This window comes from Phalacrocorax carbo, chromosome Z (genome assembly GCF_963921805.1).
Source record: "Phalacrocorax carbo chromosome Z, bPhaCar2.1, whole genome shotgun sequence".
Classification (NCBI taxonomy): Eukaryota; Metazoa; Chordata; class Aves; order Suliformes; family Phalacrocoracidae; genus Phalacrocorax; species Phalacrocorax carbo.
The window spans coordinates 79,333,701-79,360,821 of record NC_087548.1 but is presented as its reverse complement, the minus strand read 5'-3'; the positions used below and the strand labels follow the sequence as shown (position 1 = coordinate 79,360,821).

The window sequence follows — 27,121 nt, the reverse complement described above, 5'->3', positions numbered from 1 at the left end:
CCCTACTTTAAGCAGTGAAGAAGAGATAGAAGAAGAGACAGAGAAAAATAAGAGTTATTTCCCTCGTAATGTGATGTGTCTGTGGCCTGATATGTTTTACATTGGCTTCAAACAACTAGGTAGAATAAGCCAATTATGTTTTGCCAGATTTGCCAGTAAAATAGGCAGCACATAAAAATCTGGGGAGAGCTTATGTCAACAGCCAAGGGAAATTGCTCTTTGGATAGGTACTCGAACATTATCTGGAAAAAGGAGCCTGCAAATAATTCAACCGCTTTGAAAGAAAGAGGTCTTGGTGGGCAGCATCTGTAGCAGATTAAAACAGCTGAATCCAGTACATGACACATCAAGGTCTAATGGAATAAATATTCTGGTATGCAACTTTATGCGCATTTCACATCTGTTAGTACCTCTGAAGTGGTCCAGGTGCATGCGAGACTTGCTGACATTGCTGCTAGGGTGTTTGTAGTGAAGTTCCCTATTATATTGACTTGGTTGTCCAGTATTGTTTATTTTTGGCTGGTAAGGAGAAATCTGGAGGTCTCTATTTTCTGTGAGTCCATGCAAGCACTGGTTAGAACAAAGTGGTGTTTCCTGCAGAGTCTCATGTTATGTTTGTCACATGTTTATCAGCTGCAGCCCCGACTTGGCCCCATCCTGGACTCCTTGGTTCTATATAAGCTCAAAGAGCTGAGGGTTTAAAACAGGTCTTTCACTGCCTTTGCTTTCTTTTTTTTTTTTTTTGTGTTTAAAAACGTGTCAAACATACATGTTTGTTTTTTAAATGACTAATAGATTAGTAGTCTATTTAAGAGAGTTCCTTGTATTAGATCATTTTTGTATGTATGCCATTATCTTTGCCAAATATTAAATCAGAGACCTGCATGTTCTTGCACTATTCTTAAGAAATGAAGAGTTGCAGAACCTTTTGTACTTTTAAAATACACCACTCATTAAGAATTATCAATAAGAGTCAGGGAATGATTGCTCTTCTGTTTTGCTAGGAATGGAATAGCAGCTTTATAGATTCACTTTCTTGTTCCTTTAGTTTCTTGGTTAATCCAAATTAAGTAGTTTTGATGTTTTTGAAGAGACCAGACGATCTAAGTTCTCATAAAATTTAGGCTTAAGAAATAAATGTTCTTAAAGTACCACTCTGGTTTGTGTTCCCATTTTATATAATATAGTGTGTTCCTAGATTTTTATGCAGAAGGATGTGACTAAACAGCATGGAAACAACTTACTAAAATAAAAATGCCAGAAGGAAGCTGATTCTTTTAGCTGAAAAGGCAAATTGGTCTTTAATGAGATGATAATTCTGGCATCCTGGGAGATTCAGATTAGAAGATTTTAGACTTCTTAGGCAAAAACGATCAGATGGAAAACCTGGTGGTGTTCAGGTTAATGCAAGTTCTAAATGCAGTGCAGTTCCAGACTAAAAGAAACAAAAATTAAAAGCTGAATACTGAAACCCAGAGACAGATGGACATTATTGTTGTTTCTTGTTTTTTCCTTCTAAGTTATTTTCCAGATGTTTTTTTGCAAAACTATTTATATAAAAGGCTCATTAAGCAGAGCAAAATTCATCATGATTTGGAATCACATTTGCTTACCTTTTTCTCCCCATATGTGTTTACATATATTTAAAATAATGAATTAGGGAAATATTTTTAATAATATGAAGATATTAAATAGTTCATAAACCCTTTTTATTTTTTCCAGTAATAAATATTCTTATGCTCAGAAGCAGAAGAATAGAAGAGCCCAAGTGTTTCTCTGAATAAATTTAATCTTTCTAACTGGGAAAAGTTGCTATTAGTAGCTCAGAAACCTCTCTTTACTCTGTAACTCTGTGGGAGCTGATGCCTTTGTGTGTTCATTCCCTTTTTATTTAAAATCTCTGTTAAGTCATTTGCTTAAGGGTGCAAGATCTGATCTTTGCTGATCAGCTCACCATTCCAGATGCAAAATTCTCTTTAAGTGTTTAAAACAGCATGGAATAAGGTATCTACTCTACTCTCTTCCCATTTTTTTTTTGTGCAGTTTCAGAATACTAAATGAATGTGTTAAGATTTTAAAATGGAATATATACAGCTAGTATTGTCTTAAACAACTATACCTTGTTCTTAAGTATGTTACAGGCTGAGAACTGTTGGTAGAAGTGTGCACAACTTTGAATATAGAAGAATTGTTCTGGTAAACACCAGATGAGATTTATATTTTATTTTTTTCATACAAAGGAGAACCCACAGAATCCCATTTTACCTGGGTAAGGGGAATAACTAAATGTTTTAGCTCTTAATTGGTTTGATTTGTTGCTGGGGTTTTTTTCAAATATAGGTATAATTACCAGAACTTCCTAATAAGTTTATGGTTGAAAGTTTTTCCTATTAGGCTACTGAATAAGCGCAGGACTTATTGCAAGGAGTAAACAAAACAGAGGAATTTTACAAGATAATCTAATAAAATGGGAATCAGAATTTGAAAGACCAAACTTCATTACCAAACGTCAATGAAAATTATCAGTAAAAATAACAAGAAGAAAAAAAGTCCTTTCAGTTCTCAGAGAAACACTTTTATTTTATAACACTTCAATGTAAGCTAATGAGATGTTGGGTTAATCTGGATAATGAATGAACTGAAATGATGCTGCTATATCCCAGGTACAGCTGGCTCATAAAGAGCCATGTGAGGGGTGCCTCACCATTCTTACCTCATGTCAGAGTAAGGTTAGTCTTTTGTCTGGACTTGTTGCTATTTAATCAGACATGCCTGAACTGCAACAGCTCATGTCAGCTGTTAATAACCAGGTTGAAGGACCCCCACTGGTTCATAGAATCACAGAATCATAGAATCACAGAGTGGTTGGGTTGGAAGGGACCTTTAGAGGCCATCCAGTCCAACCCCCCCTGCAGTGAGCAGGGACATCTTCAACTAGATCAGGCTGCTCAGAGCCCCGTCCAACCTGACCTTGAATGTCTCTAGGGATGGGGCCTCCACAACCTTTCTGGGCAACCTGTTCCAGCACTTCACCACCCACATTTTAAAAAATGTTTTCCTTCTATCCAGTCTAAATCTCCCCTCCTTTAGTTTAACACCATCACCCCTTGTCCTGTCACAACAGGCCTTGCTAACAAGATGATTGTCCCCATCCTTCCTATAGCCCCCCTTTAAGTACTGGAAGGCTGCAATAAAGTCTCCCCACAGCCTTCTCCTCTCCAGGCTGAACAACCCCAACTCTCTCAGCCTGTCCTCGCAGCAGAGGTGCTCCAGCCCTTGGATCATTTTGTGGCCTCCTCTGGACCCACTCCAACAGGTCCATGTCCCTCCTGTGCTGGGGACACCACTGGAGCTGGATGCAGCACTGCAGGGGTGTCGCACCAGAGCGGAGCAGAGGGGCAGAACCCCCTCCCTCGCCCTGCTGCCCACGCTGCTGCGGATGCAGCCCAGGGTACTGTTTACCTTCTGGCCTGTGAGCATATATTATGGCTCACGTCCAGCTTTTCATCCACCAGTACCCCCAATCCTTCTCTGCAGGGCTGCTCTCAATCCCTTCATGCTCTAGGCTGTGTTGGGGGTTGCCCTGATCCTCTCCTCTTACTTCATTTACCTGGTAATTTATTTGGGATGGTTGTTTCAGGGTGAAAATCTTTACGTGCACCCAAGTTTCCTGGATCTTGGCCCACATGGGGAGAGGTACAGCCACTCTGGTGAGGCACTGGGTGTTATCCAGGATGGGTTTTCACACTTTTAATATTTAATGTTTAAAGCAGTTTAATGGTAAGATGAGTCAGGCATCTTTTTCCTTTTCTTTTCAATTTGGACCCATAATGGATAATGAGGACTTAAGTGAAATGCTGACTATATAAAGCATATGAATAATTTAATTTAGAGATACTGGGAGTTTTTCATGTTGTATCATAGGTGTACAGCTTTCTCAATTTGATGATGCTATAAAATAATGATTAATAATAACTCAGTCTTATTTATGTTATAATATTAATGACCAAAAAGATTAGGACATGACATTCCGTGCTAAATTATGGTTGCAGAATTAATATTTCAGATATGTTACTTGAGCTGAACACCTGCCTGAGAATTGCCATTGCACCATGAGTTAGGAGAGTCAATATATTATTTCCTATGTAAAAAAAAAGTAATCAATGGGATCAGAATTAATATTTCCACTGGTCCTCTTTGGCTATATCTCTAATATTAGAATATTAATACAAGTTACAAACTCACCGGTCATCTGCACCCTCTTTATTTTGAGTCATGCACTGGACTGATTCCCCTGTAAACCAGGCAATTTTGAAGTCGGGAAAAGGGCGTACAACGGTTTGACTTGGGCATGAGCATGATTTCTTGGGTCTGAAGCTAGGCAGAGTGAGGTAAAATTCAAGCTACCTGATTTGGTGAAGCCACATTTCAGCTTCCTTGGTATTTATGATGCTATTCAGCTTGTGTGTCTCTTCATGCATAATTGGTGCAAATATGCATAGTTCCACTCTTATGATCTATGCTTACGACAAACATCTAATTCAAATATGCATGAATGCATGTAAGGTTTTAATGTTTTTTCAAATGGATGGGTACAGGAGATGCATATATAATCTACTTTGTTTATCTATCCATATGCATAAAACTCTTATATCCTACAATTATTCCTCCCCCCCTCCCCCCCTTCCTAAAAGACTAACCGGGTGGTCAAAATAGCCTGGAATATTTAGGTTTGCTGTATGAGAGGGAAAGTCCAAGATATCTGTAAATGCCAGTCCTTTCTTTAAATCCAAGCCAGTACATTTTGTAGGTCCTCAAAGCTGTGAACAGCAATAACTATTTTGCTTCTGTTGACTGTTTGCTCAACTGGTCTTTCTAGCTGCAGGTGTAGGATAAACTAGAGAAGAATAGCTGCTGCTGTGGTAACTGCTGTAAACTTTATTTTTCTTCTAAACGTACTTAATAGCTTTCATGGAGTCTGGTGCCTTTTATGGTGCAAACCAAAACAGAACAGAAGTAAAGTTTCCCTTGCCATACACGTATTGCTGTATCTAAGTGGAGTGATGTCCATGTTGTGAAAGGCATTTAACTCTTCAAGTTTTAATCTGGAAGAAAAAGAGTTGGCAGCACAAGGTAGACAAAGCACTAGCCAGAATTGAACTGATTCTGCTAAGTCAGTAGCATCTATGAGAAATCAATGTCAGGTACTGCAACGGTATCTTAGAGATTTGCTGGTTTCCTCACTGTATCAAAGGAGGCCTGGATTTTAACCTAAACTGCAACAGTGACAATTCAGTTAGCTGTTAGAGGTCTGCAAGATGTTTGCATCGTTAGAAGCTACTTCATGCAAAGTACATTTTTCAAACACAAAGGATTTTTTTTTTTCAAATGCAGTATGAGTCACTTCTAGTATGTATTTATTAAGCCTTTCGAAGCACAATGGGAAACATGTTGAGAGAGTTAGACACTATTAACAGAAGAAGAGGTACAAATGGTTTGTTGTGAAAAAAAGAATAGAGGCGGTGTAATGAGATGCGTGTAAAAGATCAATAAATAGTGCAATAGATTGCCAAGTTTTGAAGATTATGTCTATATTCAAATTGTGAATTAATTCTTTTTTTTTTTTTTCTTTTAATTGACTTCTGTGTTTGTAATGGTAACCTTTATGAACATTTGCTGACAATGACCTGGTCTCATTTCAGACCTGGTCTGGAAGAAACTGCAGCTTCAAATGCATATTTATGGCTAAGTGACTGGGCTATGAATCAACAATTAATGATGTGCTTTATTAAAGCGAAAACAAAAAAACAAAGCAAGGCAAAAAAATTATGGTAGTCCCCAAACTGCCCGAGGTATAGTAGCAAAAGCCATCAATGGGGAAAAATATGAGCCAGGTGTGTTCTCATTCTGCTTTCTTTCTCTGGTCTGGGGAGTTGTGGGACGGTTCAGTCCAACCATATGAAGAAGGTGTTCCTGAAGGATACTGGGCAAAGAGAGTACTGCTTCACAGTGAGAGAAAATGGAGGGTGTGGAGACTGGGACTAATCTAAACAACCAATTCTTGGATCTTAGGATACTGAAAGGAATCCTTCATGCAAATGTTTCTTAGCTTCAAGTTTGATCTCACCAGGAAGAAGGGGCATGCACATGTTAATTTGTGCTATTTCAGAAGTTTATTCTGAAGAAATATCTGCATTCCTTGCTGTAACCCATAAAAAATGAATGCTGTAAGCAAAATTAAACCATGTTAGCCACTGAATTGGCCTTGTGGCCTTTGGCGGCTTGACATGTTGTCCCATTTCCTAAGAAATGACAGAATAGGGACACTGCCTGTGAGGTTGCACTGGGGAGGCCAAAGAAAGTGTCAGCAAAATTGTTCAGTTGCAAAATCCAAATGCTGCTTCCTGTTGAGTGTTTTGCTGTGTGGATGTCACCAAGATGGGGTGGAAGGCGTGCTTTGACAGTACGTCAGATGGACAAAGACAGCTGATCTCAGACATGGCGTGCCATCAGCTGCAATGAATACTGAGTGCCAAGAAAGGGCGCAGCTGAGGAAAGGTAATACTTTATTAGAAAAGTACCAGACCAGAACTGAGATCTTTTATGTCCAGTTCTTCTCCAACATGGTACTAACATGTGCGTTCATTAAAAAAATTCTCATTTTCTGTTTTATTCACTAGTTCCAGTGACTAGAGGTTTAGGAAGAGTGAAAGGCTCAGTTCCAAGGTGTTTATGCACAAACCAACAAGTTGCATTTAATTGAGGTGAAAATTAGATTCTCAGTGAGAACGTACAGTGACTACAGACATCAGTATTTTGGGGCTCAGTGGAATATTCTTGTCTAAGTATTAATGTTGTTTAAAAGGCATCATAAAATCCAGTTAGTTCTGCACACAAGCTCCCTGCTCTCATGGTAGATAAGCCCTTCCACTACATTAACCAGCTTTCTGCTGTTGGGGCAGTGTGAACTAATAATGTTCCTACTGTGGCAAAGAGAGTTATCATCACCAGTAGGGATTCTTAGCTACATAGATATGCCTGAGCAAAGGTCCTGAGAAGCTGTTGCAGCCCTGGGATGGCACAAGATCTGCATATGGCAGGCAGTGGTAAGACTGGGCTTATAATGGAATGGTAATTGTGGATCAGGCCTTAAAGCCCTGAGAAACAAGTAAGAAAAGTATTTTTTAACAGCTAAAACTCAGTGTATAAGGTTACTATTATCTAGAAATATAAACCATATCCAGTTCCAAATACGGCAAAACAAATTTGAATTAGTATTTGATTAAACAAAAGGCATTTTTGAAGATGTCCTCTTAGGTTTCTCCAAGTGTAGGTAAAGTGGGGGCTGTAGGGGTGTGAAATAATATGATGACAGAGACATGCCAGTGTATTTAAGTACAAGTGTATTCTTGTTGAAAGAGACAGAGAGGTATGTCTTGATTAAAAATTCTTATTACTTTCCTCTCCTTCTTAGGCAGGTCAACTTTTTAATCATCAGTTATATTATTCATTATGAACAGTCTAATGAGGCCAGAATTTGGTCCTGTAAGATTAATTTTTGCAGATAGGAAAACTGCATTGTCAGTGTCATTTGATTTATTCAAAAATATGACTGAATGGGCTATAATTTATAAGGAGAACTATAATGGTCATAAAAAGAAAATATTTAATTTCAGCTTCTGCTTTTCCTGGCATGAAATAAGAAACATCTGCAGGAGTCATTAGCTCATAGCTGAACAATACATTAGCCTAAGTCAGCAACAAAAGTAAGCAGTGGATTAACTTTGTCCTCACTAGTGGTGTCATTGGGATCAGTCTTAGTTATATTAAAACAGCAGACCCTGGCCAATGTAGCGTAAACAAAGTGATTAACTATACCAATCTGAATGCAAGTTGTGGATACTTCCAAAACACCCGTTCATTCATCAGTTGCCCTCTCAGTGTGGAAAAAGGGACCTGAGCACTTTCAAAGAATCAGTAATCCAAAATTAAATAGATTAATTATGTTTCAAGGATTGCAACTGAATATATGAATGCCCAAAGACCATGAAATAAAAAGTTTCCTAAAATAAGGAATGTGAATATTAAACTAGCAAGTTATGAATCTTGATACCCTTTCGAATTGGGATGTGTTAAGCATTTCTCTCACGCATCTTACAGTTAAATACAGAAAGAATTAAATTACACAGTTCCTGTCTGGCCTTGCTGAAATCAAACTGATAGCAATACTTTTAGAGAAATATCCAACCCTTGTTTAGGAAAAGAAATATTAAAATGACAATAATCCGGTTAATCAAAATTGAATTAAATGGCATATTTTTATATAATTTCATTTGCCACTGAATTTAATTTCGTACTCCGTTTGGAACAAACAGTATTATGTCCCTGTTTCTCATGCACTGTCTTCATTCAAAAATGGTCCATAGCAGCTCCACTGGTCTTCTATGACTTGGCAGCTGTAAATCACAGCCCTGTTTGTTGCCTATCATTTGCCTTTCTTTGCAAATTTTCGTGTATACTTCAGCTCTATAGTGCTGATTGTCCTGTGAGACATGAGATGTTACTGAATGCCTTTGGCCTGCTCAAGAAGAAAGCTACATTTTCTGTGCTGAGGTCACTTAGCTTGGTGGGACAGGTCTTCCTGGAACCTGAGAAGTCTACTGGATCGGTGGGAGAGGAGATGGGACTTGCAGGTGCAGCTTAACAAGTCTAGTTTGTTTGTACCTTTATAGTCTTCACTACTATATTTGGGTAGGAAGGAGACAATTTAGCTTCATAAACACAGAATTGTGTTCATGTCTTTACCCAGCATGTGGTACATGAAACACAGTGGCTACTGCCTGTCTGGTGAGAATTGCAGCAACAAAGAGAAGGTGATTAATAGAAAACCAGAGCACAGCACAGTGAAACATAAAGGCAATGGCTTACCTGGTGAGAATAAAGTGATGAAGGGACCATAATTAAAAGGAATCAAAAGGGCCTAGCAAAGCAGCTGAGTAGTAGCACAAGAGAATGGGAGGGAACTGATTCCACAGTTCAAGTGAAACTTCAGGAAAATTAAGTTTTGCTGATTAGTAAGTGGCATGTGTCATCTGTAGGACTATGTCATCTACAGAAGTACACATTTCTACTCTAGGAATATAGAAAGTGTTGAAGAACCTGGAGAAGGGTCCTCAAACCCTTTGTCAGGGCAAAACGGTGACAAAGGAGCTGAGAATACAGGTGTCACCCTTCAGGGGAAGTAGAAAAACACATTCAGTTTAAGGGGTTGTATGGTGAACAAAATCATGCCATGCTATTTGTGTAACTACACTTACAAAAGAAAACATGCATTTAGTAACTGGCAATTTTAACATTTTCCAAAGTACGGAAGCACATTTATAGCACTTTTTTTTTTTTTAAGGATTTTTTTTATTTCTAAATATACGTGCACTATAAAATTTTAAACAAGAATTCAGGGTCCATTATTCACAAGGCTGCACCCTGAATAGAATTGGATTTCTGACTGGCTATGAGGATTCGTCAATGATAGCACCAGAACAGACCATTTGGAAATACAGTATGACGTCCTGTAAATCATGGGGGTCATCACACTCAAATATTGCTGCGTGAAGTCCAAAGAGTCAGGCTAAAGTTTCGCATTTCCCTGGAAGCTCACAAGTGTGATGTACACAGAAAGAAGAGGGGACTCTAGAGTAGTGGATTTGTTGAGGTGAGAGAAGCCCAGCTGATCTTAGTTGTCAGCCTCTGCTCTAAAAGTAGCTAGAAATTGCCATTGTTTTGATTATGCTTATTTCAGGGTAATTTTTTTTCCTGACCATTTACCTGACTAACACTGTGGTTCAATACACAGTTACACATTCATCCAGAAACCTTCATGTTTTGAGGTGAATTTCTCCAATTTACTGAATTTTGTTATCTTTGTCAGCACAATGTGTTTAAAAAGAAAACAAAAAGCTTTTCAGTGTCAGATTTATTTTCTATATGTAAAGAGCGCTCAGGTGCTTCTCTGTTTATGCTTCTATCACCAGAGTAACAGAACTCTCCAACAGTTATTATTTCTAGTGTTTCTTGTTCTGGTAACATTTCTGAGGTGTTAATTTTCTCTCTCTTTCATATTTTCAAGTCTTTGCTGAAATGCAGACCCAAGAACTGGATGCCTTAATCCAAACCTGTTTTAGCAGTGTTATAAGAAGCAGCAAACTAATTTTACTTTTTTTTTTTTGTAAAGTTTTGTTATGCTTCTATATCCAGAAATATCATTTACTGTAATACTCACTCCTAATATTAAAAAGGAGTGGGTGAGATAATGGAAAATGGACTGTATGACACACAGCAAAATAATTCCTTGATCAGTGGGTAGATATAGATTGCTGATGCAAAAGCAATGGAGCAAGAAAAGATATTAATCTGGCATGCAGTCATACAGCAGATTCATTGTCATGTAGGCAGCTGGATACAGCAAGCTGTACACAGGACTATGCAGAGTACAGTATCAACAGTGGTCCCAACTTGAAATAGGGGGAGAGTGTGGGTGTGTGCATTCAGACACAGTGTAAGGTTGTGTAATTCCATGTGATGAGCACCCGGAGAGCTGAATATAAAAATAAGGTTTCCATAAATATTCCAGCAGTAATGTTGATGAATGAAAGGATGAGCAGTATGAAACCCCATAGTATTTTGAAATACACCAGAACTGGTCAGCAGCTTAGTGTCAGGGATAAACTGAGGATTCTGCTTTTACCCCGGACAACTGCAGTAATTATTTAAAAACTAATATTAGTAATGGCTGTTACCCAATCTAGTGTGCCCCAAACAAAACTGGATGAAAAATGGTATGTTCTTCTGGGCTGTTCTGACCATCTTCAATACATTTTTGGAACACAGACTCTTTGTGGGTCCAGATATATCCTTGGTTAACATAACACCAGGTACAACTGGCATTATGGCGATGACATTGTTACTGAAAAGGTGAAGGAAAAACGATCTATGATACTGATATGAGGTGGTGGCAACCTGTAAATGTAATTTTACGGCGGAGCAGTAGCAGATAACAGGCTCGTGCTTGCAGGAGGTGATGCAGACCACAGGACATGTATGGGACATCCTTTCAGAGGCTTACAAGAATGTTATTCATTCTCTGGTTTGGCATAGGAGAGCTGGAAGAAGTTTGATATATAAAAAACCTAAAGAATTAGTGTCACTAACATCGTAGGTTGGAAATAAATTCCCAAACCACAGCAGTAACCCAAACAATTTGGGACATTTATTCATGGAATATGATACTTGAAGATGTACACAGCATACAGAAAAAACCCAAAACAAGGACGCAGTTTTTCCAGGAAAAAAATCTAATTGATTTGCAAGATATCCATCTGGGTTTGTTTTTTTTTAAAGTAATTTGGACTTCTATTTAATAAAAATAAAAACCCCACATCCCTCTTGTCACTATGCAGTGCAGAATAAACAATACAGAAAACAGAGAAGTACCCCTTAAAGGCTTCAAGATGACTAAGAAAGGCAAAAGGACTTTTAGAAGATGAGGGGGAGGAAACATGGACAGAAAACATTTTGGTTTGCTTGTTTTCAGTTTACTGGTTCAAATTTTATGTATAATAAGAATTTACCACTAACTTCTTTCCTCCTTAATATTAGTAGGAAAAAAACAACATGTGGCATTCCTTAGTTTTTACCAAGCCCCTCAATTCACCAAAGTGACTGCCACTTTTAAAATTTCCTGATAAACCAGTTACAAGACTATCTGAAGGAAGAGAAAGCTCGTTAAATTTAGCTGTCCTCTCCCCTGAGGAGCACAGAAGCTTCTTCCAGTATAAAGAAAAAAAGGAAAAAAGCTCTCTCCTGTGACCTGATAGACCACCTTGATGCACAGCAGTCAACCACAGACCTGTAACTACTGACTTTCCCCAGACTTGTGAGGCCACGTGTGGAGTGAAGGCTGAAGATTTTTGCACTATGATATGTTTTGGAAAACAGCTAGAACCTTATTAAGTTTCTCGCTTATTGAGGTGTGCATTTGTCGTGGCAAAATGGCAGCAAAATTTACATGATCACTCTCTGCTGGGAAAGCTTGACCTAATTAGAGAGGAATTAATTATCCTGGAGTTGTAAGCTCGGATTTTGTCCTAGCTAGAATAAACTCCAGTGATTTCACTGGCGCTTCTATCTGCATTATATAGGTCTGAATTGTCCCTTAGTGGTGTGAGGGGCCATTTAAAAAATTTCTCAAACTGCAAGATAGTACAGTAAAAGAAGCACAGCCAGTAGAAGATAATATAAATGTGTATTTGATTGATTTATTCCAGGTCACCAGGAGAAAATAAATTCAGTCAGTCACTTTTACATTTATAAAGTGGATCTCATGTAAAGACTCTTGCGTGGTACAAAGAATCAATACGAAGATAAGTGAAGGAAATTTGGTCAAATATTGGCTGTTTCACTTTAGTCATTGACTGCAGATAGCAATTGGACGTTTTTCTCTATCAGCCTACAGTAGGAGGGCATGTATGTATATATATGTGTTTGTACTTTTTTACATATATAGTATGTCATTTAGTTCTTTTAATGCAGAGTCATGGCTAAAATTCACTGGGTTAAACATGGAATATTTATGAAGTAGAAGAATTTGCTCACCAGATGAATATTTCATGACTACGATTTTTTCATGTCTTTCTTCAATATACCTTGTATTTGGTCATAATAATCTTTGATGTAGAAAGCTCTTGCAGAATGCTCTACATAGTAATTAACATAGAATTTGAAATACATGGTTTAATTTAAAATTTAATATTCTAGCAAATTTCCTTAAGGGGATTATTTTCTGTTCAGTGAAGTCATCATAAAATTCTTAGTTAAAAAAAAAAAAGGTTTTGGAGGGGAAAAATTAATTTTGTTTGACAAAATATTGTGGGATTAATTTTTGTCTTTTAGTTAAGTCAGTGGAATTATTTCAAGTTTACTTTGTTATTAGATACTTGTATTAGATACTATTTCATGTTAGCATTAATAATGTTGTATAAAGCTGAGCAATTGAAAATGTAATAAAACTGCATCTGTTAGCATTATAGGCATTTAGATTGCCCATCTTTAAATGTAAACTTTTTTGTGCATGAATATTAACTGGAAAGTGCCATTGGGGCCATGCAAATTATTCATGAATGTGAGTTAAATTCAGAAGGTATCTTTTACTTTAAAAACTAATACATATATCTTTGACCTAAAAACTAACAGAAAAAGTTTAACCTGAAAACTTAGGAAAATATTCATGGAAATACATTAATGACTTGCATTTTTATGTTCATAAGACAATCTTTATTGATGTCTAATTTTGAAATAAAAAAAATATATTGCAAGTGTTTTAAAATTGTTGGGTTTTTATTTTGTCTCTTAAAAGGTTTGAAATTAAGAGAAAGTATTTCACTACAAGCATGAAAGTTTTAGGTTGACCCAAATATAAAGTTTTTTACTTCTGCTTATTATATACTAATTTTTTCCATTGTGGGGTGGGGAGGGAAACCTAAACCAAAAGATTATTCTTCATGTTCTGTCCTGAAGAAAGCAATTAATGATAGAGAAGCCAAGCTAGTAATTTCTTTTTCCTTAGTGCACTTAACTGTAACGAAAATCAATCGCATTCCAGTCAAGGTTTTCACAGTAGTTCCTCCAACTTAAGTACGTAAGTATCCACCTGTCATTTTTCCAGTTCTCCAGAAACATACACTTAGAGATCTTAAATGTATTTACCTTGAACATTAGAGAAGAAGACTAAGGAAGCAGTAGGGATTTTTCCATCACTGTCATCATAATTAGCCCTTTAAATGTAATGTATTTCAGTAATGATAATATGACAGTCAACATGTCAAAAACTGCATCTTAGATCGTTATGTAAAGAGATTGAAAGGTGGCAAATACTTGAAGAAAAAAAGTTGAGCGACTGTAGAAATATATTTTGTTTCTCTCCCATTGCACAGCCCCCTTCTGTTAATTGTTCTTTAAACACAATATGATTCACAGAATCACAGCAGGGTTGACCTCTGGAGGTCCTCTGGTCCAACCCCCCTGCTCAGGCAGGACCATCTAGATCTGGATGACCAGGACCATGCCAAGATGGCTTTTGGATATCTCTAAGAAGGGAGACTCCACAACCTCTCTGGTCCTGTAAGAAAAATATAAAATTCTTACACATAGCCCAGTGTCTGGAATCCAGAATGGTGAGCAGTTTGGCAGCCAAAAAAAAAGTGCCACATCAACAGATAAGAGGTAAGGTTATGGGTCTTGTACTCAGTGGTTCACACAGCTTTCTCTGTGTATACTGCATTTCTATATGCTCTTTTACAAAGAACACAAGGCATTACTGCATCCAGAAGCAAGGATCAGAATATGGATTTATGTTACTCTGACCTGAACCGACCAAATAAAAATATTTGTAACATCTCAAGTGCTGAGAAGAACAGATTATATGAATAGCAATCCTTGTTTTTGTGATGGGCTGTAATAGCGTGCAGTGGAGATGTGAGTGTGTACAAGTGCTCTAGACTCCATCAAACATGACTTGGAAGGGGGTAACACGACAAGAGGTTTTGCCATCTGTTTGCAGCACGGAAGGGGGAAAATCAAAAGGAATAAAGGACAGATTTTTAACACCGCTCGCCAGAGCCCAACAGCTCTTATTTCTCACGGCGGGAGGCGCTGGTTGGGATTGCTTTTGAAATGCAGCCACTAGAGAGGGTGCTAAGCATCCTCTGAAAACAGAGAACTCTGCTTCTGACGGAAGGTACATGGAAATGAATAAATCTGCTCTGAGAAACATACAGAAAAGTAGGGGTGAGAGAGGTTTCACAAAATCCATATACTCAGGATGAAAAAAATATCTAACACCTCTCCCCCCCAAAAAACCCCAAACAAGCAAAAAAGAAAAAAAAACAACGAGGCCTGACCCTTACATCAACGAAAATTGAAAGGTGAGGGAGCACACTGGACTGATGGCTGCTGTGAAAATGCTTCTTATAGGGGTGAATTCAGAGAGGCTGATAAACCTTTGACTTCTAGTGGCTTTCTTCATTGAGATAAAGGAAAAATCAATGTAAATTGTCTTCACTTGTGCATGAGGAAAAGCCTTGAGTACTCAATTATTTTCTGAAAAATTAAGAATAGTATATAGATGACAAATTAAGGGGAAAAATGTAGCCAATTTGTAATTTTTGAGAAGAATAAAGGAACCTCATGCCAGATGTATTGTTTTACCATATATCACTGTGTTCTCTCTTGCCTTGTTTCACTGAATATAGCACAGCCATGTTAGTGTCAGCAGGAGAGAAAAACATCTGTTTTTGCAGTGATGTTTAAGCATGTCTCTCTCTCGGCATTTCTGTTTGTTAAAATACAGTTGTCAGCAAAGAACTTCACATGCTCAGTAAAACCAGTCCAGGGCACGGTAATCTGTTCAAACCACCCAAGGTTTAAAGTAAGCTTCTTCATCACTCATATTTTAGGGCAGAACAATGTGCTAGGTTTGAAAAGGTCCTGGTTCAATATGGCCTCTGCAGATATCCTTAGGTAAATTGATATTTTCTCTGAGTGATTGTCACTGTTTTTAGCGTAGATATATGGTAATAAAGTCTTTGAGATCTGGATGAGGGCAGTGTTTTATTGAAGCTGGACATTATTGAAACTGTTTTGCCACAGTCTACATCAGACATATTTTTCAACATACATTTTTCAATTTTCAGCAATAATGGTTTAAAATATATTTAGGTATTTATTCCATTGTACTGAAGTTAAGTTTAACGGCAGTATAAGCTACAAAGGTAATAGAATCTTCCTTTGTTTCTACCCAATCGGAAAAGAAAGACGTGAATACTGATATGTCAATCATTCCTTAAGCAGTATGTTCCAGTCTCCAACACTTACCTGGGCAATCAAAATACTGTTTTATTCATTTAAATATATATGCTTTGCCTTTCTTGCACCAGGACTCAAGTCTTGTCTTTCCTATACCCATTTTCATGATGTGTAGCTTTATCGTGGGGTATTTCCTGTTCCTTGTTCCTGAAGTTACTAAAAAACAATTGAAAACACATAGTGCACCAAAGCAATATGTCTCCCTGCATGGGACTCCTCTAATGCCACATCCTTCATTTTAGCCGCCATCTGCTCCTTTGAATTCTCCTCTTGGCATGTTATACAATTTACAGCTCAAATTTTCTGTGATGAAGATTGTGTTGCATGGAAATTATCTCAGTAAAGCAGAATGCTGGCCCTCAGTCATGCTGAAAAGAGTGCTATAGACTTAGATTTTTTTTAAAAAAAAGTTAATTCTTCTGTAGGGACCAAGCAAGGCATTTGAACTGAGAACGGTACGCCCCTGCTCCTATGCAGTTTTGTTTAATATGTTGTAGAGTGTTTTCTATGAAACAGTGACTATTGAATACCTTTCCTTTCATCTTGATGCAATCTAAAGACCTACGGTGATAGAATTGGTATCTGTTTGTTCATTTATACAGTTCATTCCCCAGAAAGGATGACAATACAATCTTTGTAACTGGCATATTAGAAAATTTCTCAACAAACATGTAGTATTTGGGAAAGCACTGAAAATTGCAGGTTACATATTTGTCCTCAAGTTTTATGGTTTGAAAGCTGTTGGGTTTTCCTGCATTTTATTCATCTTCCTAGGACATATTTCAGTGAGGGAAGCAGCTGAATCTGGACGCAATTTGCTGGCAGCAAACTGTCTGAGTGAGGTTAGTCTGGGGTAAGGGATGGCACAATAGTTTCACATAAAGTTCATGCATTAAAGTTGGTATCTGGTGTTACAGGACCATGTAAAGTTGGGGATTATTTGTCTTAACTGCTGTTTTCTGCCCTGTTTTAAGCATTGTTTATTGTCTTTTGATTTTTTCCTCATTCTAGTGGATGTTGGATATTGGATACTGTTAAGTAGTATGGTAGTACCTTCTTATTTCTGGTGGATGATTTAGTGATGCTTAGACCCTGTTGAGCCTTTACATATCTCACTCCCAGTTTGTTTCAGTCTGAATTTTTGTACCTTTGAGAAAGCTTTACAAAGAGAGCAGGTGTTAGAAGTTTCCCAGCTTTGAGCAAACTGTTCTCAAAAGCAGATCAAACTGTCCTCTCAGTCAGCCTCTGTCATCTATAGATTGAGATACAGCACATTTTCAGCCCATAATACAAAGACATGGCATATCTGGCATGCCACCCAGGTACCTTTGACTTGGCCTGGATCAAGTACTTAGGCACACATCTGCAGTGAGAACTAATCCAGCCTCCTGTGCAAGCCCAAAACCAGACTCAAACATGCTGTCAGCATCTATGTGGGTTTTTATTGTGGGTTGTGGGGTATTTTTCCCAAGAAGGAGAACATCCATAAAATAAAAATTATCATCACCACTATTATTTTGCAGTATGATATATGATGTTATTTTAAAATTCTCCATTCACACAAGAATAGGAGGTCAAATTTCCCTTAGAACACAAATTTCCCACAAAACAACCAAGTGAAATAGTTTAAGGCAAGTGACTGAAATATGAAAATATGGAACTGTTTGGCTTGGAAGGTGAAATTTTCTGTGTGTAACTATGGGGATACCCTGGATAGGTTTTTGTGTCCAGAAGTGTAACAGATGCTAGCAGGTGCCTACTTAACGATAAATATATTTTATAGGCTTTCTTAGTATTTAATGTTAAGGTTATGCATTTGGATGCTGGAGAATGTTCTTAGAAATTTAAAGAAGTAAAGACTACGCAGATTTGCTTAGTCAGTTATTTGAGTACACTTGGTTGTGTACATAAAGTGCTAGGATATTTTCTGATTACATTCATTGCTCTTTTGGAACATACATATCTTCTCAAAACTGCATATGGCAGAGTGTGTGTGTGTATGTAAAATTATGTGATATTTCAAGCCATGACAGAGTACTCCTGGTTTCAGAATTGCAGCTTTAAGTACTGTTGTGCCTTTGGCAGCACTTGAAAACTTGGCAAAAGCTGCAATTGACTAAGAACTGAATAATTGTTTTAAACCCAGATCTTTTTACGCTGTTTTCCTTAAGCAGAATATCCTGCCAAATACTAGGCTCAGTGGACACTGCGTTGACTGCCTTGTTCTACAGAGTTGCAAATACGAAGGCACTAACCACAAAACCATTATGTAATCTTGCCTTCTGCAAAATATAGAATTTCACCTAACTAAATCTTTTGTTTCATATTTTAACACATTTTCATTCAGCACCAGGCCCTGATGCTTAGAAAATACAGAATACTAGTGAGAACGAATTAACCACTTCTATCAGCATTTCCAACACTGTCAATTTAAGACAGTAGTATTGAAGATTTTAATAATACCTGAAATTTTGCTCAGATACCCACTTTTTTGTTAGAAATTTACTTACTTAAATAAAATAATAAAGAGAAGAAAGGGGAAGTTTTTCATACACTTTAAGTGCTTAAGTGGATGTAAACCTATGCAGAGTGATAGTTTTCCTCTATTAAGTGCCACAGGCATTTCTAGTGTTTCTTAATTAATGACTTTGTTTTCCATTTAACATCTGTCATCTGAGCAGAGTTTTATCAGTTCATAAAGAGTTATTGCCGACATTGACTAGTGAGTTGCCTGGTGTTTTCTTGTTTTGTTTTGTTTTTCAAGAATAGCTGCAACACAACTTAGCCAGCTGAGGCTAGAAGGAGGCACTGCTGTTCCCAAGGGCCTGTGAATGGTGAAGGACATGCCAGTGTCCCAGTACTACAATTACAGTTAACACACAGTAGCAGAAGAAACCCACCCTCACTCACACTTACAGATGTATCTGACTGACTGACACAAACGGTGCATTTTTAAGATTCATCACATTCACACATCTTGAAAACAATCTGAGCTTTTTAGGGTTTGCTCCTCCTCTTTGTAGCTAAGGATGACAATTTATATCAGTTGTTGCAGTGGCAGCAAGTTGAGTTGGTTGAGTTAGTTGTTATGAGTTGGTGAGATAGTGTTAATCATGTGAGCTATGGCTTCAAGGTGTCTTTAGCACATTTAACCTGACAGCGTGGGACAGCAAGGCTGGGTGCAAAGGGGACATTCATGGAAACACAGCTTGTTTCAGCTCTCTGCTTGATGATGGGTTGCCTCATCAGTCATGCCAATGCTGCCGACAGGGCCATGTTGAGAACCAAAGAAGATTGAGCCAGTTTGTGGAAAAATGAACCGAAGTCTGTCAAATGGAGAGCAGGTGAAGAGACAGGCTTCTTAGGCACGTATTTTCAATGAAACATTTGTAGCATTAAAATCATATTCTTAATGACTGATGCTGAGTTTTTCAGAAGTCAGTCAGTGAGTCAGTCATGGTAGTGTGCAGGTCCTCTGAGACCCTGAGACTTGATGCTGAGGGGAATAATATTTATTTTTAACATTGCATTCAGACAAAATTTTATTTGCTCTTTGATTCAGCTTTTCAGAATGGTTCGTTTGGATCATGTTGTAGAGCTCGTACAAAGCTTTTCCATAGAGATAATGTCGTATATCTAAATTTATTTTATATACGAGTCTTACATTTTATTTGAACATTAAAGGCAAATATATTTCACATTAATATAAATTTGACACAAACCTTAACACAAAACTCATGTAATGTGTCATAATATATAATATAATACAGCACACTTACGCTGAATCTACCTCCCTCAACTTTCCTATGCTTCAAAGTTCAGATTCTTCCCAGACCTGTCAAGGCTTCTACCATTGTAACAGAAATAACCAGAAGTCTGGCATAGTTATTCAGGTACTACCCAAGCAATGCCTTCTTACATTATCTCCCTTACGCTAATATATGTTCGACGATACGCATCCTGGTACGTGCTTTCTACATCTGCCAATGTCTTGTTCAATTTTTTTTCTTACTCATATCATGCAGTATTGCTCACCTCTGAGAAAAACATGATTAAGTTTTCCAAAGTGACCATCAGATTTTCTCTAAGAAAGTAAAAACTAACGTTTGTGCTGCCACATGTCATATTTTGTCAATGGTGCATTAAAATGGGAAGAAAATCTTCCTGAAAATGTTTTAAAACTGTAGAGTAGTTTGCAGTTTAAGTTGGTGCAGTACTGTTATCAGGCCACAACTTGTGGATGTCTCTGACTGTTCTGGGGGCTTTTTTGTCAAAGACATAGCTCTTCTCTGCAAGTCTTTCTGCTCTGCTCCTCAGAAGGAGAAAGCCAGGCTGATGGTGATCCACCACCCATGTAGTGAGTCACCAGCTTGTGCCAGCTCAGTTGAGCAAGGCAATTCAATCTTACTCCCTCTGCACCCCTCTGAAATAAGTAAAGAAAATAAATAACAGATAATTACTATGGAGATGACTCAGTGTATAAATAGCTTATTTAAAAAACATTTAAATCACTGCTGATGAAAAGAAAATAAATGGTATTGTGTCAGAAATTTTTAGTGTGGTAATTTAGCATGTTTACTTAACTAGTGGAAAGCAGAGTGCCGACATTGCATCTGAGCTGGTATGATAAAGCAAAAATACTGTATTCTTTGAGTATGCAATAGCTTGTTGAAGGCTGTTCTTTTAAACATGGTTTTTCAAGCTATAGGGAGTAAAAGAAGTCCTGGCACATATAACAAGAGATTCAGTTACTCTGATTTTTAAAAAAGTGTTCATGAAACACAAACAAGTTCATAACTGCATTTTCAAGTCTATTTTTAATATGCATCTTTAATTTCTATCTAGGGTTAAGAAATACAATACTGAGAGGTAGAACTAGGTCTTTTGTGTTTTACAAAAGCAGTTTTAACTAACTCTAGTCTAATTCAGATGAGAAATTTATATAGTCCGTTCCTGAAAGGCTAAACCAGCAATCAAATAGTCAAAACTAATTAAATAAACAGAAAAGTAACATTATTGGCATAGCTGTCTTGGCATCTGAGTGATTTATTTCAGCTGAGATTCAGCTATCATATTTTGATTGGATATGTACCTAAGTGCATATCTATCAGTGTAATAACAGAATCCAGTTTTGAACTACTAGTGCTGGTTTTCAGCCCAAAAATTAATTTTAAGAATGTTATTCAAACAGAAGTCTGAAAAAAACTGTTACCAGAATGAATATTCTTTGCATAATTGGACAATTATGTTTAACCAGTTCTAAAGCACAATCACTAGTACTTTTAATTATTTATTGCTCAAGCACAAGTTGAGCTTGCAGCTAGTACAGATTTGGGGCATTTGTAAAATTTAATAATGGAACTTCTAATCAACTTCCAAGTTCTGTTCTGTTTGTGTAGTCATCCTCTCTGCCAGTGATACCTTGAGAAATTACATCCTTGACTGACTTAGTTTGTAGTTTGTTTATTTACTTCTGATTTTGTTGTTCTTAAAATTTAAATACTCAGTTTCTTTTTTTGTGGAATTGAACTAATGATGTATCTGAGTAGTTCAATTTAGAAACAATAGGGTGGTGTTTTCCTTTCTTTCTTTCATTCATTATCTTGAAGTCCTCTACTGTTACAAACACATTTAACTTAAATTCAGTAACTAAAGAATAAAACTTAAATCTTAAATCTCGATGTGATCTTTACATATATACAGCCCAAAGTGGATTGATCTAGTTTCAAATTACACATCTCCACACTAAATAAGGAGTTACAAAAGGGAAGGGTTAACCTGTTAAATACCCTGCTTAGGTCATTTTAGATTATGCGTCGCATAATGTACTGTTCTTGTAATGTAGCCTTGTTAAGTGTTTATTTGAACACCAAGCTATATGAATAAAATTCATCTATTTACCTCAGGAAACTTTAGTTAGAGACAAGATAGTTGGCTGCTGCTTCAGTAATTCATTATTTTATATTGATTGGATTTGACAGCCCCCAAAAGGACAGCTTGCTACTCTGCAGTTAGAAATAACTGATGTGTCCAGCGTTAATTGTCACATACAGTTGCATATAAAATATTGTAGTGAATTAACCAAGGTGTATAGTATGTCCCAAAAGCAGTCGGTGTCTGTTGACAAGGTGTCTGATGTGTCTGACAAAGTTTCACTAAAAAAAGGAAAGATCTTCCTGCTCCTTTCCTAATTTTTCCCAACATAATATATAGAGTGATATTGAAGGCAAAGAATTCAATTTACCAAGCATAGCACTGATCTTTGAGAAAATGTTTGAAACCTTTATGCATGCCAAGTGCAAGCTCTGAAGCTGTCGGGGTCGATCAATGTCTGCCATGGCTGTATGGAACATTGTTTGCAAGAAATCAAACAGAAGCAGCTTCCATTTCAACAGGTAGAAGACACTTCTTAAAAGAGAAAAAATAAAAGTACGGGTACCTGTGTTTAGTATCCTAAGAGGGTCTCTGCATCACATTTATGGAGAGTCCTCTCAGACTCCTAGGTGCTTTTAGAGTATCCAAGTGAGAAACACTTGATTGCTGCTTTTTCTGTCATTGAAAACTTTGCAAGACTGTGAAAAGACCATTTTTATGATGCATGTGTATATAAAACATAGTGACTGCAAGGAGAGAAAGAACTAGGTCACTGATGTACCTTTAAAATACAGGTTTACTGTGAATATGTCTGTTTCTTTCTTTTGAATGTACAGGTAATAGATAGTCTACAGTCAAAGGTGCTTTCTGATGGTAACTTAAGGCAATTTAATGGTTATCTATTGCCAAAAGGGAAAGGTTCTTGTATGAAGATATGGATTTTTGTTGCTTTCCTCAGACAATAAACAGCTAGATTGGAGAGTCGAATGGGCAACTGCCCCCTCCCTGCCACCTCCTCTGTCCGCCCCCCCCAAATCCTACCAGAAAAACACCAAACCAAACCCCAAGACTGCCATTTTTGCTCCGTAACTATTTAATTTCAGGATCGTTAAATCATTACTGCCAGCACAAAGTTGGGAAGAAACTGAAGGGAATCGAAGGGGTGGAGGATGGAGAGATGGGATGAAGATGTGGGCTGTGCCTCTTATTAACTGCTGACCAGCAGCTGGCTCAGCTGTGTCATTAGACTACAGTCTTCATTAGCTAACCAGATAACTGGGTCCTGCAGCTGATTTTTTAGAAGGCTTTACCTTAAGAACAGCAACATCTATCTCCGGCAGTGAATTTGCAGAGGAGTTAACTGAAACTCTTCTGTTGAGCATCGCTATTACAGCATTGGGCCTATCCTACTAGCTAAATTAGAAGGAAAGGTTAAGAGTGTAATGTTATAAATGTAAGCTAAGATCTTCACTCATTTTTAACTTAGCTCTCCACTAAGATGAAACATTACTGAAGTTGATCAAACTTCTATAGAAAATTAAACTGTATACAAAAAGGATGTGGACAGGCTGGAAGGGGTCCAGAGAAGGGCCACCACGATGACCAAAGGACTGGGAAGCTGCCATACGAGGATAGGCTGGGAGAGCTGGGTTTGTTCAGCCTTGAGAAAAGGAGGCTCAGAGGGGATCTCATCCCCATGTACCAGTACTTAAGGGGTAGCTACAAAGAAGATGGAGACTCCCTTTTCACACGGAGTCCCATGGAGAGGACGAGGGGGAATGGACACAAGTTGCTCTTGGGGAGATTCCAGTTGGACACAAGAGGGAAATTCTTCACAGTGAGGACAGTCACCATTGGAATAATCTCCCGAGGGAAGGGGTTGACTCGGCCACGTTGGACATCTTCAAGAGTCGTCTGGACAGGGTCTGGGCCATCTTGTCTAGACTGTGCTCTTCCCAGAAAGGTTGGACTAGATGGTCCCTGAGGTCCCTTCCAACCTGGGATTCTGGGATTCTGTGATTTAGAATAAATAAATTTTTCATGGCATTTTATTGCTCATATATTAAGAAAATGTAAATAATATGACAGCACTATTTGGCTTTCTTCATCTCTCTTTTTCTCTCTCTCCCTTCCATCCCCTTTCCCTTCCCTATCCCCCCCTTCCTTTTTGCACAGCTTCAGTCGAAGAGGAACCAACTTCAGCAGGTATGAATAATTTATAATTACACCTGCATCATGGTAACCATTACTTGAGAGCAACCCTTCTTTCTGAATCATTTTAACCAGGTTTATCTTGTGCATAGCACATGCTAAATAGCCATACCAGTGTTGGGTTCTTTTCTGTCTGCTTCCCTTACCTTCATGTTTTTTCCCCTTAATTTGGAGTTAGTAGGAGATATACTCCTCCAGTAGTGGTTCAAAATATCCCCTTCCATAGTTCCTTCCTTTTTGCTTCTTCCTTGGTTAAGCTAGCTATTGGGCTTCACACAACAAAGTAGGTCAAAAGCAACCAGGAGTTAAAAAAATAAAAAAAATATCAGTGTTTGCACTAGTTTTTTATCTGTCATTATGCTGGTTAAGCTTGATTATTTGCATGACCCCCAGAACTGGCATCCTTAAAGAGAGTGCAGCCTAGCAACAAGCAGTGAAGGAAGAGAAGGACAGCAGGTGCAGAAGCATCCTGCTCAGAGAAAACATTCTGTAAGCTATGGCCTGGATAACTGCTCAGCGAACTTTTATTTCCATTGACAGGCTGCCAAGTAGTGAGAACGGTTAACAACACAGTCATAAAAATTAGTTTAGGAGCTCCCCAAGAGACACAAACACATAGTGTTTATTCTATTGTGAAGATTAACTCTTTCTAATTAATTGGCAATCCATTAGCTTGGGAGTATTTAAAGAAAAAGACGACGACGTACCAAAGAAGAATACCACTAAACAGCTTAACATATTTGAAATGGCATTGACTTGTATAAACTCAGTGAGCTAAACCATCAAATGAATAGGGAGTCACTTTATAGTGGCTTGTTAAGACGTAAAGGTCTCCAGAGGACCAAAGGAGAAAAGGTAAGGAAAGTCAATGAAGAAAGGAAGATGGGAAGGAGGGATTGAACACTGTTTACAACACTAACCTACAACTTGGGAGCAATATAAGTAATTAGGGAACGCTGGAGAATAATAAATTAAAGGATGGAGAACAAAGCCAAGAGTAGAATGTGAGAGAGGGAGAATAGTTACGACTAGCACTGAATAGAGAAAGAAGCAAAAGGAAGCTTTTAACATGAAGATAGTAGTGGAACAGAAAGAAAACATGACTGAGATGAGAAAAAACACTGTGAAACAGAGAAAAGAAGAGTTTGGGAAAGAACTGTAGAGTGCTAACACACCCCTGAGGAGTATATATTATAATTATTAAACAACAGCCTTCAAATATCCATTTCTTGGGAGATCTGTCAGTCTTGAAATTTTCATTGAAAATGTCTTAATAAAAACCTATTGCAGCTGTTAAATAGAAGTGTCAGTTACAAAAGGAGACTTTTTCCATAGGAAAATAAAAAACAAGCACCTTTTATTCCCTTTATGGAATGAGTTTAAGTATGCACATTTTGCAGAGATATAGATTAGAGGAGTATATGAATATGCAGCAGTAGCGTTCAAGACAATCTTGCTATGGTTGTGCATTGTAAAACCATTATTCCTGTTGCGACCAGTGGAGTGTCTCATGAAGATATGGCCTCCCTCTTTGCATTTTGAACATCACTGCCATTTTTGTCAAAGCCCGTAGCTCTGAGGTGGCCATGCTAACCAGTTAACCAAGCTAACCAAGCAGAAAATGGGTAAAAGGAGAGAAGTGGAATTTCTAAGACAACCACATGGGCTCCACTACAGATCTCTGTTGGACTTACAAGCTGAAGCTTCGACAGCTTAACAAAAGCCTACAGATTCTGTATTCAGTTCCGCAGGAGCTCTTGCCTTTCAGAGTGCCAGGTGACATTGTTTGTTTGTTTTTGCATTCATTTAAATGGACTGTTTTTAATCACGTCTAACTGCTTAGTTTTACTCTGCCCTAATATCACTGCTTTTGAGCATTGGTCCATTAGAGAATATTCCTAAATGTTCATAATCTCCTTGAATTCACCCATTATGAAGCACATCTTTTACACCAGTATTTTTAGAAATATTTTCCCCAAGACTTGAGCAGATATATTTTAAACTCATCTACTTACTTGTGGTTGGTTGAATGAGCTGCACCTAATTTTTAGCCATTATTTTTACTGTTATATAACATATATAGTTCTTAGTGTTTCAGGGTTTGTTGGCATCTAATAACGTGCCATGCTTTTTATGCAGTAATAGATATACAAGTGCAACTATGAAACGAGTGTACATATGAAAACGCTTAATGGAAAGACTGGTGACCTTTTCATGTTAGTTATTCCATGAGAGGATGCTGTTTGCAGAAAGGCTATACATGTGGGAGTTGCACTGATACAGCAATGCAGATAGATATTCCCACACAGACAAATCAACAGCTAGAAGTACACAAACATACAGCACCAGAATGTTTTTGTTCTTTGATTTGGACAGATGAACAAATGCCTCTGGCATAAATGGTACATGGTAGATTTACAATACAAGACAAAACACATATTTATAAACATTTGTGCAAATAAATCTCAACTGCTCAGAAATTATGTTACAAAGGAACATGACTAAATACCTGCAAAAGTAAGTGAATTAAAGTAACAGCAACACTTTCTGTTATTTAACCTGGTTCTAGGACATCACTACTTGACATTATTTGATTTTTTTGGGAGTTATTTTGGAAACAATTATTTTCTTGGGAAAAAATTTTATTAATCAGAACCTTTTTCAAGGAAATAATTTGTCTAAACTCCAGGCACAGAATGATTTTTTTTTTCCCTACTTAAACAAAAATTTCCACCTTTGGAAAGGCAAACATTGGATCTTAAACTCTTTTGCTAGATAGAGTATAACCCATCTCTATATTGGCATGAAATGTGACTATGATCAAAATAAACTATACTTAAGTATAGATACTTTTTTTTAGTGTCGTGGTTTAACCAGGCAGGCAGCTAAACTCCACACAGCCATTTGCTCACTCCCCCGCAGTGAGATGGGGGAGAGAATAAGAAAAAAGGTAAAACTCGTGGGTTGAGATAAAGATGATTCAATAGGACAAAAAGTAAGGGAAAATAATAATAATGATAAAAGAAGGTACAAACCAAGTGATGCACAGTGCAATTGGTCACTATGCACTGACCGATGCCCAGCTAGTTTCCCAGCAGTGCCCATGTCCCCTGAGCCA

The 27,121-nt window shown here is 37.6% G+C and overlaps 1 protein-coding gene across 3 annotated transcripts in view; it reads left to right on the top strand.

The window, feature by feature from the left end:
• Positions 1–27,121, top strand: part of EDIL3 (EGF like repeats and discoidin domains 3) — a 259,990-nt gene that overhangs the window by 83,998 nt on the left and 148,871 nt on the right. Inside the window, exon 3 of one of the 3 annotated variants that reach the window (XM_064438131.1) lies at positions 23,968–23,997. The exons of the other annotated variants lie outside the window; for them this stretch is intronic. Coding sequence (XP_064294201.1) covers positions 23,968–23,997 — 30 coding nt within the window. The remainder of the gene's footprint in view (positions 1–23,967; positions 23,998–27,121) is intronic. 3 annotated transcript variants of the gene reach the window in all.